Genomic DNA, 15,084 nt, shown 5'->3' with positions numbered 1-15,084 from the left:
TCATTGCAAAACCACAAGGGGTTTTACAATGATTTATGCAATAGGATGTTTGTAACATGTTCGGTTAAATTTTTGTCCTTTCTTTAGCCACCCTGCTCTTGGCCACTAGGTCTGTGATAATTAATCAAATCAAACAAACAAAGCCATGATAACTGTCGGGTTGACTTAGACTACATCAAGGGCCAAGGTAGGGAACTGTTCATCAGCGGTAAAAGGTTTTATGTGGAAGTATTTCTTGTTCAACAAAATCAAATTGGAGTTTATCTCAGTCTCAGCTGTTTTTCAACTTTCTCAACAAATTTACATCATGCACTTTTAACACATCTGTGAAGTGAGATTGATATTCTTCAGATACAAAATCATGTCTTTGCTTTGTAACGGCTCTGAAAGCAACAGCAACAGATAAATGACTTCAGAACTGAAATACTACATGACATACTATTAATTTTAACACATAGCAGTATTTCTTTATTGTATACAAACATTCTTGAAACAAAATTAAACTGCGAATTGTATTAACTGTCTTCGTCAATGCATAAACATTACAGATGTCTTCAGCTCTGCCGATCGGTGTGAAGTTAATACAACAGAACCAAAACAGTCTCACCCAATCACACAATCTGTATAATCAGATCTTGTATAAAAATGTCTTAATGTGAACAGATATTAAAGCAGGAGTTCCTGTGGTAAACAGAAAATAACCACAGACAAAAGACAAAAAAAGGTCAATATCCTCTGGGGATGTAAATCAATGTACTCGCTTGAAGATGAGTGCTGACACACTGTTGCCCATTTTCCCTCCAAATTGGAAAGTGGGTGTTGGCAACTCCTGTACAAACTCAAATCCTGAGAGGAGACAGAAACAAGTGCAAGATAAGACATGTGCATTGTGCAAATTGTTACAAGATCAACACAGATTCCTATGATCTTGACGACGTGTGGAGGGTGACAACACGGAGACGAGTGACAGCTACTGGAGGCTCGCCGAAATTCTGACTCTACAATGCTGTTGTTGCCTGCAGCTTAACAACCTGCCAGGTACCTCTCATGTATCTACATTGTAGATGTATTTTAGTCGAGGGTCAGACAACACAACACCCAGATGTCAGAGAAACAATAAAAAAATACATAATCCTCATTCACATTTCTAAATGTCAACCCACAGTGACAAAATAATTATGGTTAAAACAAAGTGCTTTGGTGTTGTTTAAGACAGATTAATTTTGTTTGATGTCAGAGTATCCCTTCACCTTCACTGAATCTGCATAGCAGCTGCTCTTTTGTCCAGTTACAGGAAGTGACAGCAAAGAATCCTTTGTCCTTAAGTGCATCTTTTAGAGTCTGGACATAGAGTTTTTTGCCCTCCTCCGTGTTGTGTGGGTTCAGACTTATCGCATCGAATGTTCCTTTGTCGATGCAGACATCATAGTCCTTTAGCTCTCCTTGATGGTTTAAGAAATCCACCTCCTACAAATACAGAAAAAGAGAGTAGTTAAAGAAAAGTTAAAATAAGTAAAAATACAGCACCTAATGTTCAGTCTGACACTTTAACTGCAGGGTAAACAACATTGTACAAGGACAAAAAAAATCTTTCAAAATAAACCAAGATTAAATTTGTTATACCTCACTGGTTTATTTAAAACTAAATTCCAGCTGTCGACAAGACAGCAGTAAATTCTGAAAGTCGCCTTCCATATCGCCAGTGAAAGGAGCCCTTTATCTGGACAGAGGGCAGGACACTCCTGATCTCTGGGGCGAGCTCAAGAGCCGCATACTCGCAAATCATGGGTCACAAAATTTACGAGGGCGGATCAACAGTGATTCACTGGAGACAGATATGTTGATATATTGATTCAAATGACCCAAGTTCAATTTGAGTACGACCCTGAAAACAGAAAAACTGGGGAAATGCGGAAGGAATGTATAAAGGCTGTGTTGACAGTGACTAATGGAAATAGAGATGGGGCTTGATTTGAGTGTAAGAATGACCTTTGAGGAAAAGGCCTGGCAAGGAAGCTTTTTTATAATGTGGCTGCACATGCACACAAACACATTCTGCAGTGGTGGAAAAAAAGAGATGCCAACATATCATTTCATTTAATTTCTTTCTTTCTTTCTTTCTCTATCTCTCACAAACACGCACCTAAGGTCAATATTGACATCAATGGCAGGCTTTCTACCCAAGCAAAACACACAATGTCATTGGTGTGTTATGCACATTACGTATAGGCAACTGTATCATGCTCACAGGAAAGGAAAACTCACTTATCACACACCTCATAGACCAGTCAGCAGTTATAACTTGTTTACTTGCATATTTATGTGAGCAGATGTGTTAAATCTTCATTTGGGGGTTTGGGGGTGGGTTAATCTGAATGGTGAGCAGACTTCCAACACTTCAAGGGCCTTAATACTTTCCAACTCTCCCAACTGGTAAACACAGAAGGGGTTCCTCTAACCTTCCAAGGCCCGGTGGCTCACAGCATGCTTAAAGCTATATTGTATCGTAGGCATTCAGGAATAAATGGGATTCATTCATATAAATGGCTTATTAGTAAATGGCTTTAAATTCACCAGAAATATTAAGAAGCAGCATTAAAGAAGAGTGGATTTATCTTTTGACTTAATTTTATTTTTCGATTAAAAGTGAGAATCCCACCACAACCATCATCATCATCCGTTTGCTATTGGGATCTTCAAAATAAAGACACAAATTTCAGTGGTACACCATGACAGCCTTGTAGAATTTGCTACAAACCCTACAAACCTTTAAATCCCAGTAAAAAAATGTGTCATTTCCAACTGTCAGTCATTTTTTTACTGAGAAAAACATATGAACTTGCAGCCCCAGTGGCTGCTGAATTTATTATGATACCAGTCTAACTTAACGGAACAGTAATACTATAGTTTTAATGTCAAAAGTGTCTGAACCCACCTTTACAGTGACGCCTGTCAAGTCCTCCGCCTGCAGAACATTTCTGGCCAATTCTACAGATGCTGGAGAATAATCTATGCCTGTCAGATTCCTGTATCCATGTTTTGCCTTGCACAAAAAACAAAAAACAAAAGAAACAGTTAACCAACTGTACTACAAAAATGTCTGAGAAAAGTTAAATGGTATGTGAAGTAGGTCATCACAGTAGACCTTAGCGCAAACCTGTTTTCCCCTTAACCCTGTTTAGTCATGCAGACAGTATTTGGCAAGATGTTGAGATTCTGCTGTTACACCAATGATGTGGAGGCTGGAGGCATTTAGACTGCACCTTTCTCGGCTTTGATAAATACAAATACAATGTGTATTTCTATGATCCATTTCCAAGTCACCCTGGATAACCCACAGATGTTGCTATATATTTTTTTTTGCCCGTCATTTGCGGTGAAAGTAACCTGTTCAAATAAAAATCAGAGCAGTGGCAACATTTGTTCTTAACTCTACACACCAGTTCAACTAAAAAAGCTGCATTTCCGGTGCCAATGTCCAGAATGGCGGCATTTTCCGGGATCTCAGCTTTGTCCATCCATCGCAGCACACGGCTCATGCTCTCCTCACCGAACCTCACAACAAGACAGAAACATGCAGAGTTCAGTAAAAAGACACTAAAGTGAGTTAAAAATCTGCTTTTGGGGGATATTCAGATTTTGGCTTGACAAATAATCATAAAACAAGTGGAAATGGATTAATTCTGTCCATGAGCATGTCAGTTCTGTGTATGATTACCATATCTCACCAACATCCCCGATGTCTTTGAACGTCTCTAGCTCTTTCTGGTATGCATCTTCCCAACTGCAGAATAGGACAGTGACTGACAGTTAGTTTTCTAAAGACTTCAGACACAGGTGACACATTGCTTTATGCGAGAAACATGATATAAAATAGTGCAAAAAATAATAATGCACAGGACAAAAATCCAAGTGGTTCTTGGAAAACTAAGTCCTGTAACATATTTTGACAGGGTTGACGTTAGCTTTGTCGTTGTCTCTTGTAGCTGTGGCGTTTGACAGGAATTAACAAACAGCACAGGCTAACGTCAGCAGCGCAACGCAAGACAAACAACACTTACTATTCCCTCGTTCCGAGTTTCGAAGGTCCAAAATCGCTGTCTGAACATCTGCCTTCCTCCGGGTCTGCGCTGTTTCCACGACCATGTGTGCCTTCCGCGGTGTCCTCCATTCTGGTCGAGTAACTCTGACTACACCTCCCAGAATCCCTTGCGTTTGAAGCGCGTGCTTGCAACTGCGGGGGGCATCGGGATTGATAGGGATGTTTCCATCATGGCGGCATCCATTTCAGGTTATACTTTCAGTTCTGTGTGTTATCACAGCGCCAACAGCAACTCTGATCATGTGAGTATTCAGAAGTATGCTGACCAACTGTCGTGCAGCGGTCGCTGAAGTGCGCGGGGCACGGCGATGTGGCTGAGCGTTCGCCAACGTCATGAGTTTGTGTTGTTTTCCAGTGTCATCATCCTGTTGCTGGCTAGCTAGCATTGGTCCCGTCTATTTACCGGCGGGTAAGGTTTAATCAGACTGTCCAGCTTTAGCAACGTGGGGACTGGGACAGTTATTTTGTGAAAACCCCGTGTGTTATAGCTGCACATGGGTTAAATGTCAAGTTATAGTATCAGCTACAAATAGCCATGTTTGTGAATAGCTGCTACAGCTTGACGGGAATGTTGTTTGGAAAGTTTGAGCTCCAGGAAGTACTCCGTAGTTAGCCTCCTAGCATGTTGGCTAAGTCACCAAGTCAAGTGACTTCCGTGTGTCGGTGCTGCTAATTTCTACAGTCACTTCGACCTGATACCTGACAGTAGTTCAGTGTCTCAACAAACACAAAACGCGAGTGCGACACATTCCCAAACAAGGACACACTAACCCTTTTTGTTTTTTTCTCGTTTCCGCATTGCAAGAACAGCTAATTTCAGCTGCATTACACCAATACAGTCCCACAAAGGTGGATCTTGTGTGTAAAAATATTGGCTTTGATTTTTTTTCATTTGCTTTGGTTTTTGTCATTGCAGAGGAATGCGATGCATTGAAAGGAAATCAACGCAAGCGTTAGAGTAAACATAGCTAACGTCTGCTCTTAACATGGATTTTCCTTCCAACAAGACTTGAGGAGGTGGATAGTTGCCACCTACAAGTTTTCCTTCATTCCTGACAAAAGCTGGAGGAGCAAGGCAGCACTGTCAACCAGCTGTTGTCAGCGAAATAAACGACCTACTTTACTCCCAGAGCAGAAAGATGATCTTTTATTTTGTACTGCTCGAATGAAGTCTTGATTATGATATTTATATTGTTACCCTGTGTGAAATGATAAACACCCTGAATGTTATCCATCTGCCAGGGCTTCATTCTGTATCATTTCCAACATTACATCGTAATTATTTTTTAAAATTGATTAACAATAAAGTGTTTGGCTGTAAAACAAAGGTGGCCATATGTTTTACAGAGCCTAAGGTGACACCATTAAAGGCTTGTTCTGTTTGACAAGTGTCGATAAACCAAATATATTAAGTTGGTGTAAAACAGAGAAAAGTCAATATTCACTGTTAATAACTGATTGAAAAAAAAATTATGTTGGTTATTTTTCTGTTGTTCAACTTATTGTTTGATGGACTAATACTTTCAGGTCTACATTATTGACCTAACCTCAGTTCTTTTAAAACTGTATTTGTTTACACAGGAGGGCTTCCTGTTAGGAGAAGTAAGGCAAGAAGAGACTGTCAGCATCAGTGACACGCAGATCAGCAGTGCAGAACTGCTCCAGGTAGTAGGTAAGCCCTGAAACAGACATGACACAAAATGTTGTGGCATCTTAACCGCGGAGTAGCAACTGGTTCATGTCAGTCTGTGACAGTAGCCTTAAGTGACAGATCAGAAGTTCACATCACAGTTTCAAAGGCCTCTGAAGACATTTTTGTGCATGTTGTGTTATTAGTCATGCCTGTTTTTCTTCAATGATAAGTTCAAATGTCTGCTGTAAAAAAGTCTTTTTGCATCATTTTCAAAAAGACCTCTTTTTAGAGCATCACAAAACACAAGTTCTCTTAAAGCCCCTGTACACACCTTTGGTCCACCCACAAAGTGTTCTCACTTAATTTGCTTGTTAAGAGCGCTTCCTGACACTGTGTAGGCGTGACATACCCCTCTCTGTTAAAGAGGGAGTAAGCGATTTTAGACCAATACACATTTTGTAAAAATCAGCGAATATTTCACCTCACAACCCTTACCCCTAACCCTAACCCAACACTCCCTGACACCTGAAAGGGATAGTTCAGTGATTTTGAAGTGGGCTCCAAACTCCGTCAAATGACATCGCTGATCTCCATCTCCAAAAGGTAACATATTAACTATGCATAAGTAACTCATACAAGCCCACTTCAAAATCACTGAACTATCCCTTTAAGAGACTTCCTGGCAAATGATGCTACGACTGAGTGGTTAGCGCGTCGGTCTCACATACCCGAGGCTGGGGGTTTGAGCCCTGGTGAGTGGAGTAATATCATCAATAACAATAAAAAGAGAGACAAGCTTTCTCCAAAATTGCTTGCTGTCACTTTAATTCCGTCACATCTATTAGAGACATCTTTTATCATTTTAATAAGTGCACATGTTCTTAATGATGTCAGGTATTTCCCCACATGGCACCAACCGGCCTTAAACTGAGGAGACTCAACATTTGTAGTTGAAGCTCAATATTTCGTGTCAGTAAAGCAGGCTGTTGACAATTGGGACATTTAAGTAATGAAGGGTAAAACAAAAACATAGAATTTAGAATTTGTCATCAGTCAGTATAACTACAGGAGATTTACAGCAATCGGCATTAGATTTGAATCTTTCTAGATATAGCATTGAATTTAAAGTATTAGCAATTGATTGTAAGGTTTTCAGTCATGTGAGTTGTTTGTGGGTTTCCTGCTTCCTGAATTTCCCCTCTGCCCGTTTATCCGTTTATACGTGTGCTTTGATGTAACTGCATTTGAAATGTAACTGGGAAAGAGACAATACCACTAAGCAGCTTTTTGCTGAACACTTTCTCAGCTTTAGTTTACTCCACAGAAGAAGTGTACAGATTTGTGCTAATTACCCCTTTTCAAATGGTTGGAATAAGAGTCTGTCTCGTGTGTCGTTTTGTTTTGTAAATTAATAAAACTAACACTAAATGCCAGGGCAACATTATTACTATCAGAAGGCCAACAGTAAGTTTTCTTTAGCCATATACCGCAAAGTATCTAAATAAATATAATAAAGAATTTGGGTTCTAGGGCTACACACTATAACTTACATTTTTAGTATGTTATTCATGTTTAAATTGCTTCATAACTGAAGTATCTGTCACATTTTTTCCCCAACAGAAATCCATCACCATGATCCCTGTGCACAGTTGTTTAGGTAAGATATGAACTTTCTATTTTCTTTTATTCTCTTCTATTGTTGCCAGTCATCATCAATGCACGTGGTGTAATGTGTATTACTTTAGGGCAAACAGTGAGACAAAAAATGTCAATGATTGTTTAATTTGAGAAATCCTGTCATAAACATTTGTTGTAACGCATGCATAACAAGGTAAGTAATGTTGAAGTGGCACTTTATAAACGTTATTGAGATTATTTATTGTTACACAGTAATAAGTGCCTGTGTGCAGAGCAGCAACAATTTAAATGGATACATCGGTTGCCCTGTATTCACTCAAGCACAGACTGAATGAACTTGACATTGGACAGTAGATGGCCCCATTTGACAAGACTGAGTAGGAACACGATGAATTGTTTTGAAATTACTTTTGTTTTTTCTTCTCCTCATCAGCTTTTATGACTACGCAGGCAAAGTCAGTGAAGAAAATCTCAACAGCATTCTTAAAGATAGGCGGAAAGTGAGTGATTTTTTTTTTAATTGTCATTTTAATATACATTTTGACTGATGTCCTGTGAAATGTTAATGTGATACCCTCTTGTTACATTTAAACCGATGATGTACAGTACTAAAATGAATCCTTTTTTATTATAAAAAAACAAGTGTGTTTGACTGGTGATTCTCAAAATATGAATTAAGTTTAGTCTTGTGTAAATTTCCTCGAGTCCTGATTTCAACAAAAATATAACACCATTCAACAACTAAGTGCCATTCAAGTGAAATGAATTAGTTACTGAAGCAATCAATAGGTAGCTATACAGGTTTCATGATGATGCGGTCAGTTTTTTGGGGGTTTTTTTACCAGATAATGTATATTGTGTTTTGGTGTTCAATGTACTTGCTAGATAGGCCATACTTGACAGGATTAAACAAATGTCAAAATATTTGTTTCCTTGATCACATAGAATGTCATTGGTTGGTACCGGTTTCGGAGGAACACACAGCAACAAATGTCGTTCAGGGAACAGATCATCCACCAACAGCTGACTCAGCTGCTCGGTGTGCCGGACCTCGTCTTCCTTCTTTTCAGCTTCATCTCCACTGCCAACAGCTCCACGCATGCACTGGAGTACGTGCTCTTCAGACCCAATCGCAGGTAAGCACGACCAAACGTACACAATTTGATTGGCATCTGGGCTGAAAATTACTTTATTAAGTTGACTGGGTAAAAGTCATTACATGACCAATTCACAATGTCATTTAAAAGTGTTCCCATCATCATTTACATCCATACAGATTAACAAGCACCAAACTGACATGTTAACTGTGTGGTGAGACTTATCTTTCTTGTCATTTCAGTTAAAGCCTGACCGATATATCGGGCACTATGAGCCTTTCACAGACATACTTCTATCAGCGCTTATGTTTACCAATAAGAAATCTTATCTTGTACATAATAAACAAAGTTTATTTAATTCAATTTTCTGAATTCAACTTCTATATATTTGTGTTTTCTTTTTAACTATAGTTATTTATGATAAGGTTTATGGTTAAACTAAAATAGCAAGCCTCAATTACATTCCTTGCCTTAAATGTTTGATAACGGCATCTGAGGAATCATTGACAGATTAAAATATATATCATTCTTTGTATTGGTATCAGAAATCTTGTACTCCCTGATATCAATGTCAGTCTGGCTCTAATTTCAGTTTCATAAATTGCCAAACTCTCTTGTCTCACCAAGACAAAAGAAATGATCTATGAAAGCGGAATTTAAAAATATATATATTTTTGTGTTGCAAACAGTTCTTTTAGTATTCTAGTAGCTGTGCTAACTAGACATCTCCACTCAGTAGGTACAACCAGAGGATCACCCTTACGATCCCCAACCTTGGCAACACAAGCCAGCAGGAATACAAAGTCTCCTCAGTTCCCAACACCTCAATCAACTATGCCAAGGTCATCAAAGAGCATGGGTAAGGTTTGGCCTCCAACTCTTTTTTGTTGTTGTTCTGAGCCCATGTCACTGCTCTACTCGCATTTTTGGCTCAGTGAGGATTTAGACCGCCAGGTGTCTGATTTGTGTGGATTTGCTGCAGCCACCTGTTTTCATCTGACGGCATACTACAGCTTCACCTTGAGGACATAACACATGCACTTCCCTCCCAGCACCCATGCTGGTGCCTCCACTAATAAGTTGATTCCCTGCCACAAACACCTTTCTGTTTGATGGGGTGCACTGCTGGCAGGGATTAACCTGGGTTGTTGTGGTGGTTACTTTCTGACACATTCAAGGGGTTGTTAAGGGTTAATACTTTGTTTTAGGGCTCAGGTTAGAATTAGGTTAGGTTGTTTAGGATTTGGGGGGTTAGGGTTAGGTTTCACAAATCACGTTAAGTTTCATCCACAATCTTTTATACAGGAGACCGCAGGAATGAGGAATAAGGTGTATAGGGAAAGTGACCTTAAATGACTTCTGTTTTGCATTATATGTAAAATATAAAAAGATTCAAAGGTAGGTGAAACGCTGGTGAAGGTTGGGGTATGGGCTAGGGAATGCATTAAGCCGATGAGTGTCCTCACAAAGATAGAAGTACAAGTATGTACGTGTGAGGTTCTTTGTCTTGTCTAAACTTATACCCACTGATTCTGTCATTGATGGGTTGAATACTGTGCGTCAGTATCATGTAGACTGCAGGCCCGTCTGTATGACGGTATTTGATATTTTTGTGACAGTCAGTGGATTATTGTTCGATTTATCATTGATTATAGAAGGCATCCCCAACTAAACCACCATAAACACCTTGACTGCCCTTGTGCCTTTGTAATGCATGATCTTAGTGAACATATCTGGTGAGCTTGTACTGTTCAATATTATTTATTATCTATTTACAATGCAGTCGATATATCTATTGTGAAATATGTCTCCAGGGCTGAATTCTTTGACAAAGATGGTGTGATGAAGGATATCCGAACAATATTCCAAGTCTACAGTGCACTACAAGATAAAGTGCAGGTGAGCCAGATGAAGAATAGCTGGTGGATTTGACCCAAGACATGATTTGATCATCGGGGACACACAAATGAAGTCTTTTGAATTTTCCATGTGTGTGATTTTTTTTTTTTACACTTGTATCTTGTTTTTAGGCTGTGTGTGGGGATGTAGAACAAAGTGAACGTGTGAAGGAGAAAATTCAAGAGGATGTAAACCAACTCAAACAACAAATTGCTCTCAGGAAACGCAAGACGGCAGATGAGGAGAGGAGTATGTACCTGTTTTGGATTCTATACGGGTGGCTGTGGCTCAGGAGGTGGAGTCGGCCGTCCTCTAACCCGAAGGTTGGCGGTTCGATCCCAGCTTCCAGCATGCCAATGTGTCCTTGAGCAAGACACTTAACCCTGAATTGCCTCTGACGGTTCTTCTGACAGTGTATGAATGTGTGTGAATGTGACAGAAAAAGTGCAGTATGTATGTGTGTGAAAGGGTGAATGGGACTTGTCCTGTAAAGCAATAATACCCGATTTATACACTGGCATTAAACTTCAAATGTGTTCCACTGCTTATTTAAAAAATAAAAAATTCAAACACAAATTGGCTAAAGATCAATAGCAAACAGCAAAAACAAGAAATATTAAGCCTTGCATCCTAGTTTAGTCAGGCTTTTTTCCCATTTGATTTTTTTTCATACTATACTTTTTAAACTTGATTTCCTCTGATTTATTCACTTTGTGACATCTGTTTCTGTGTTCCACAGGTCTCCGTGAGGCCCAAAATGCAGATTCCCATTCCACTCCAGAGGAGAACACAGAACCATCTGAGGCTTCCCTTCTGTCCAGGATGACCTTCCACACACCTCCTGCCCCAGAGCGGCCCAGTACCTCACCTAATCCACCATCTTATGCTGACCTCTTGACACAGGATGACTCTCTGCCCTCCTCTTCTTCCCCACCCACCAGTGCTGCTCTACTGCCCCGTCCCCAAGCTGTGGGCTCTCCAGGACACCCTACCCCTGGCCCACTGGGGATGGGCCATGGCCTTGGGCTGGGCCTAGGCCTCAGCACAGGCTCCAATACCGTTACCACTCCCAGCACCCCATACCTTGGCAATGGTGACGGATCGAGCTCTGACTCATTAGATAGACAAGCTGCAGGGCAGGAAGATGACGATGATGACGAAGATGAAGACAGTAGCGAATATGAGAACTTAGTGAGTGAAGCAGCTCATCTGCCAATGGCCAGCGTTTTAGCTCAAGGACGACCAGCTGCCCTCAGTCCTGATGGGGACGCCCGCGGCTCACAGACCACATAGAAGCATGCCACAGGGTGTTTAAAGGACACATAAGCACCTTGAGAGGAGGGCATCTCAAGCAATCAAAGATAGACAGATATAGACAAAAGAAGTGCCAGACCTGAAAGTGAAAGGCATGCGCTGTGTGTATTTCTCCTTGTCTTAGTCTGATCTCCATTTTATGGGGAAACCTTGCCAGGGTTAAGAGGTGTGTCTCACTGGCGGGAAAAGTCATCTCTCTTCATTTTATCCTTTTCGGAATGGGGTCCTTCAGTGTGGATGTGTCCGGTTTCAGGGTCAGAAGTGGATATTACAGCGCGATGTATGCCAGCTGGTTGGCAAGCCGCTTTCCTTAAAGACAGACCGTTTTCACTCTTTCGGTTTCTTATCGTTTCACATTTGCATCAACAACTCAGAGCACCCACTCTTGCATACCTCTTGCACTTTTTTTGCCATCTTTTAAACAAACCATCTTAGAAAAGCATTGGGAAAATATTCTGCGGCCTTCAATTGCTTTTTTAATTTTATTTTTTATTACATAGGCAAATTGTTAAATCCTTATTTTTGATTTGAAGAAAGAATATATATATATGTAACTAATTTGATTTTTGACTTATTTATTTTTTTTCATGTTTTTCTTCATTCTATAATCATACAGTTGCCTATTTAAATGATGAAGAATAGATTTCAAACAAAATTTTCTTGCCACTTCTATAATGGGTGCTTTATATATACAAATATATATTTTGTCACATTAACAGTAATCTGATTTGATTGACATGGATGTCAATGTCTAGTTCTTCTTGGATAACACTGAAATTGTATGCGCTTTGCTGCACTTAACAAAATTAAGATTTCTTTATTATTGTGCTATACCAATGCTGTCATGTTGTGCCACTTGAGTTAGTCCTCCTTGACCAGCCTGAGCCAAACTCGGCTCAGCTGTTGTGCATTGTACAGGGTTCACAGGGCAAAGAAAATTTACTATAGCTTTACTAACCAGATGCTTACGGTTCCCTTCTGCTGCTGCAAAACCAAGAACGACCACTAAAAACTTAATCTGTCTGTTGATCTTCATATAAAACCTGGCTGCTACTGTCACTACACAGTGCTGGTTGTCTGTAATACTACTGACAGTGATCATATAACCACTTCAAGCACACTTCTCACTGTTTTGTTCTCTATTAATGTCCTAACAGAAGGCTGATTCCCCCTGTAGTGTAGCGTGTGCATTGTAACCTTGGGAACGGAGAGCAGGCAATCACCCTTCCTGTCTCGGCATACTTGACAGCAGAACTCATGTATTCTGACCTGGTTGGGTCAATGTTATGTGTGGACCTGGATAATGTGACGAAAAAACATTATGAGCTTGCTTCAGTACACAGTGCCTTCCACTCAGGGCAGGTTCTATCTGCACACAGATCAAATTTACAGATCTATCTTGAGGGGGGAAATAATAACGAGCTTTGTTGTCTTTGCAAAATAATTGACTTCCATGCCTCCCTTCCTTTCCTTGATGGTGTTCCGTTTTGTCTTCCTGAAACAATCTTCACTGCTTTCTCGACCGTTTTTTCCCTTTTTAATTGTACCGACACCTTCAAATTGGACCTGTATCCCATGGGTGCGGCTGTGACTTTGCTTGCGTTATCATTTGTAACTGGAATTATAGCTGTAAGATTGGGGGGATCTGTTTAGTGAGCGTACACCATGCAAGTTTTTATGATTTAAATTTTTTTTTTTTTTTTTACATGTGGCCCATTTGAAGACAACTGAGGTGTGGGTTGACACCCTTCTTGCATGAACTGCTCAGTTCTAGACACTTATATTTAGCATGGACAGATGTTTGCACTGCACATGGAGGGTGTCTACCATTGTGATCAGCAGGTTGCACTAAAGTCGTCTTGTGGTGGGAGAAGTTTTGCCTCGTGAAAAAGAGCCGCTTTATACACACTGCCTGTTTATAAGTCATGTTTTTTAGTTTTTTTTACCTAAGGGTCTTTTCATTTGCCCTGATGTATAATGCCAATGCATCACTGACCGGGAGCTGGCACTCAAAATGTTACTTAATAATCACTGAGAGTAACACAATCACACAATGTTAAAAAGAAATTACAAAATCAATTTGCTTGGACTATGGTTTCCTTTGAGTACTGGAATATAATAAGGAAATAAATAATGAATGTACAGTAGACAAGGGAGGGGTAGAATTTAAACAGCACTTACTGTATAAGCTTATCTCCGTTGAGTGTTGTGGTATAGAGCAGCAGTTTTCAGTGTTGGTCCTTACTTTTAACCCTGGTCCTCAGGCCCCAGATGAAAGTCTTACTGTCTGGCATCCCCAGGTGCAAACCTGACTTGAGGGCCAGAATGAAAACCTGCGGGTCTGTGGTGCTCCTATATCCTATACCTATAATGTTCCAGCATCATTCTAATGTGCACTCATGTTCCTTCCTGCCCTGTGTGGACTATTGCAACATCAACACCTCCCTGAAGCACAAAGTCCAGTGCACAGCTTAGATCTTCTCAGTTTATGTGTTGATTTGTGTACTTGACGAAAGTAAGACAAAAGGACTTGGTTGGACGAGCACAGAGAATATGGTTCTAAAACTGGGGGATAATAAATGAGATATGCATATGTGATATGATCTGCCTTTGTTTTGTTATTGCTGTAAATTGGGTACCACTAAAAACAAAATATATCTGCATGCCTCAAGATAGAGATGGATAGATGTGTTCTGTTTTTTAAAATGGTGTTTTGCAGGACAATTGGTATAACTTTTTAGCTGCTTCTTATTGTGCACAACTATAACTCATACATATTGTGGTTATCTCTCTATGCGCCAAACCAGTGGCAGAGGCGAAAAAATAAAGAGGGCACCTACTGCACCACATGGGGCCCCACCAACCAAAAAGGGGGAAAAGTTGCTTCTTTCGAAAAGTGTGCTGGTGTCTAGTCTCGTCTTTGCATTGACTTTGTATCTATTTGCACGAATAATTCGGTGTGAACGCACCTTTAGAGATCTTATATATTATAAATATTTTTCAGTTTGTTATGAGTCTACGGCACAACAAAGACCATGGCCGGCCGCCACTGTCTCTTAATGTATGGGAAACCCTGACCTATATGTCACCACATCACATTTTCTGCACTGGACCACTTGTGTCGGGGACATCACATCGGAGTGGGACGGCCTTTCCAGTAAACATATGAACATTTTCGCTGAAGAACAAATCATTTTGAAAAGCATAAATGTGGCGCAAATTAAATCTCGGCTACCGGGGGTTTAGATGTCCGTCAATAATAATAATAATTATAGTAGTAATACTAGTAATAATTCAGCGCTGAGATGTGTTGCCCCAGCTGTCATGCATTACTGCAGACTGCTTGCTGCAGTATTTTTACCATGACATCATCCTTTTATCCCCTTTGAGGGGATACCACG

The 15,084-nt window shown here is 40.1% G+C and overlaps 2 protein-coding genes across 3 annotated transcripts; one reads left to right on the top strand and one right to left on the bottom strand.

Annotated features, from left to right (window-relative positions):
* Nucleotides 1–441: 441 nt before the first annotated feature.
* Nucleotides 442–4,255, bottom strand: eef1akmt2 (EEF1A lysine methyltransferase 2; the record flags this gene model as incomplete). The annotated part of the gene is made up of 6 exons (XM_035606013.2): nt 442–846; nt 1,251–1,467; nt 2,936–3,043; nt 3,441–3,555; nt 3,719–3,784; nt 4,062–4,255. Coding segments are annotated over 6 exons (798 nt in total), but the record flags the coding sequence as incomplete, so codon positions are not given.
* Nucleotides 4,192–14,281, top strand: abraxas2 (abraxas 2, BRISC complex subunit). 2 transcript variants are annotated; one of them, XM_035606012.2, is made up of 9 exons: nt 4,192–4,344; nt 5,684–5,774; nt 7,356–7,392; nt 7,807–7,873; nt 8,319–8,509; nt 9,210–9,329; nt 10,285–10,369; nt 10,501–10,618; nt 11,109–14,281. In XM_035606012.2, exons 1-9 carry the CDS (start codon nt 4,273–4,275, stop codon nt 11,660–11,662), a joined length of 1,335 nt encoding a protein of 444 aa, XP_035461905.1. In that variant the 5' UTR covers nt 4,192–4,272; the 3' UTR covers nt 11,663–14,281. The 2 variants fall into 2 exon arrangements, with proteins under 2 accessions (XP_035461905.1, XP_035461904.1); XM_035606011.2 differs by having other exon boundaries at nt 9,207–9,329.
* Nucleotides 14,282–15,084: the final 803 nt, after the last annotated feature.

The sequence above is a fragment of the Scophthalmus maximus genome, chromosome 10, assembly GCF_022379125.1.
Source record: "Scophthalmus maximus strain ysfricsl-2021 chromosome 10, ASM2237912v1, whole genome shotgun sequence".
NCBI lineage: Eukaryota > Metazoa > Chordata > Actinopteri > Pleuronectiformes > Scophthalmidae > Scophthalmus > Scophthalmus maximus.
Note: the sequence above shows the minus strand (reverse complement) of the source record. Positions and strands in the feature narration are given on the sequence as shown.

Bases quoted from the DNA above. Each gene is read 5' to 3' on its own strand.
- abraxas2 (XM_035606011.2), top strand. From the start codon at position 4,273: ATGGCGGCATCCATTTCAGGTTATACTTTCAGTTCTGTGTGTTATCAC. The intron at 5,775-7,355 runs GTAAGCCCTGAA...TTTCCCCAACAG, and splicing joins AGAACTGCTCCAGGTAGTAG to AAATCCATCACCATGATCCC. The intron at 10,370-10,500 runs GTGAGCCAGATG...TCTTGTTTTTAG, and splicing joins CACTACAAGATAAAGTGCAG to GCTGTGTGTGGGGATGTAGA.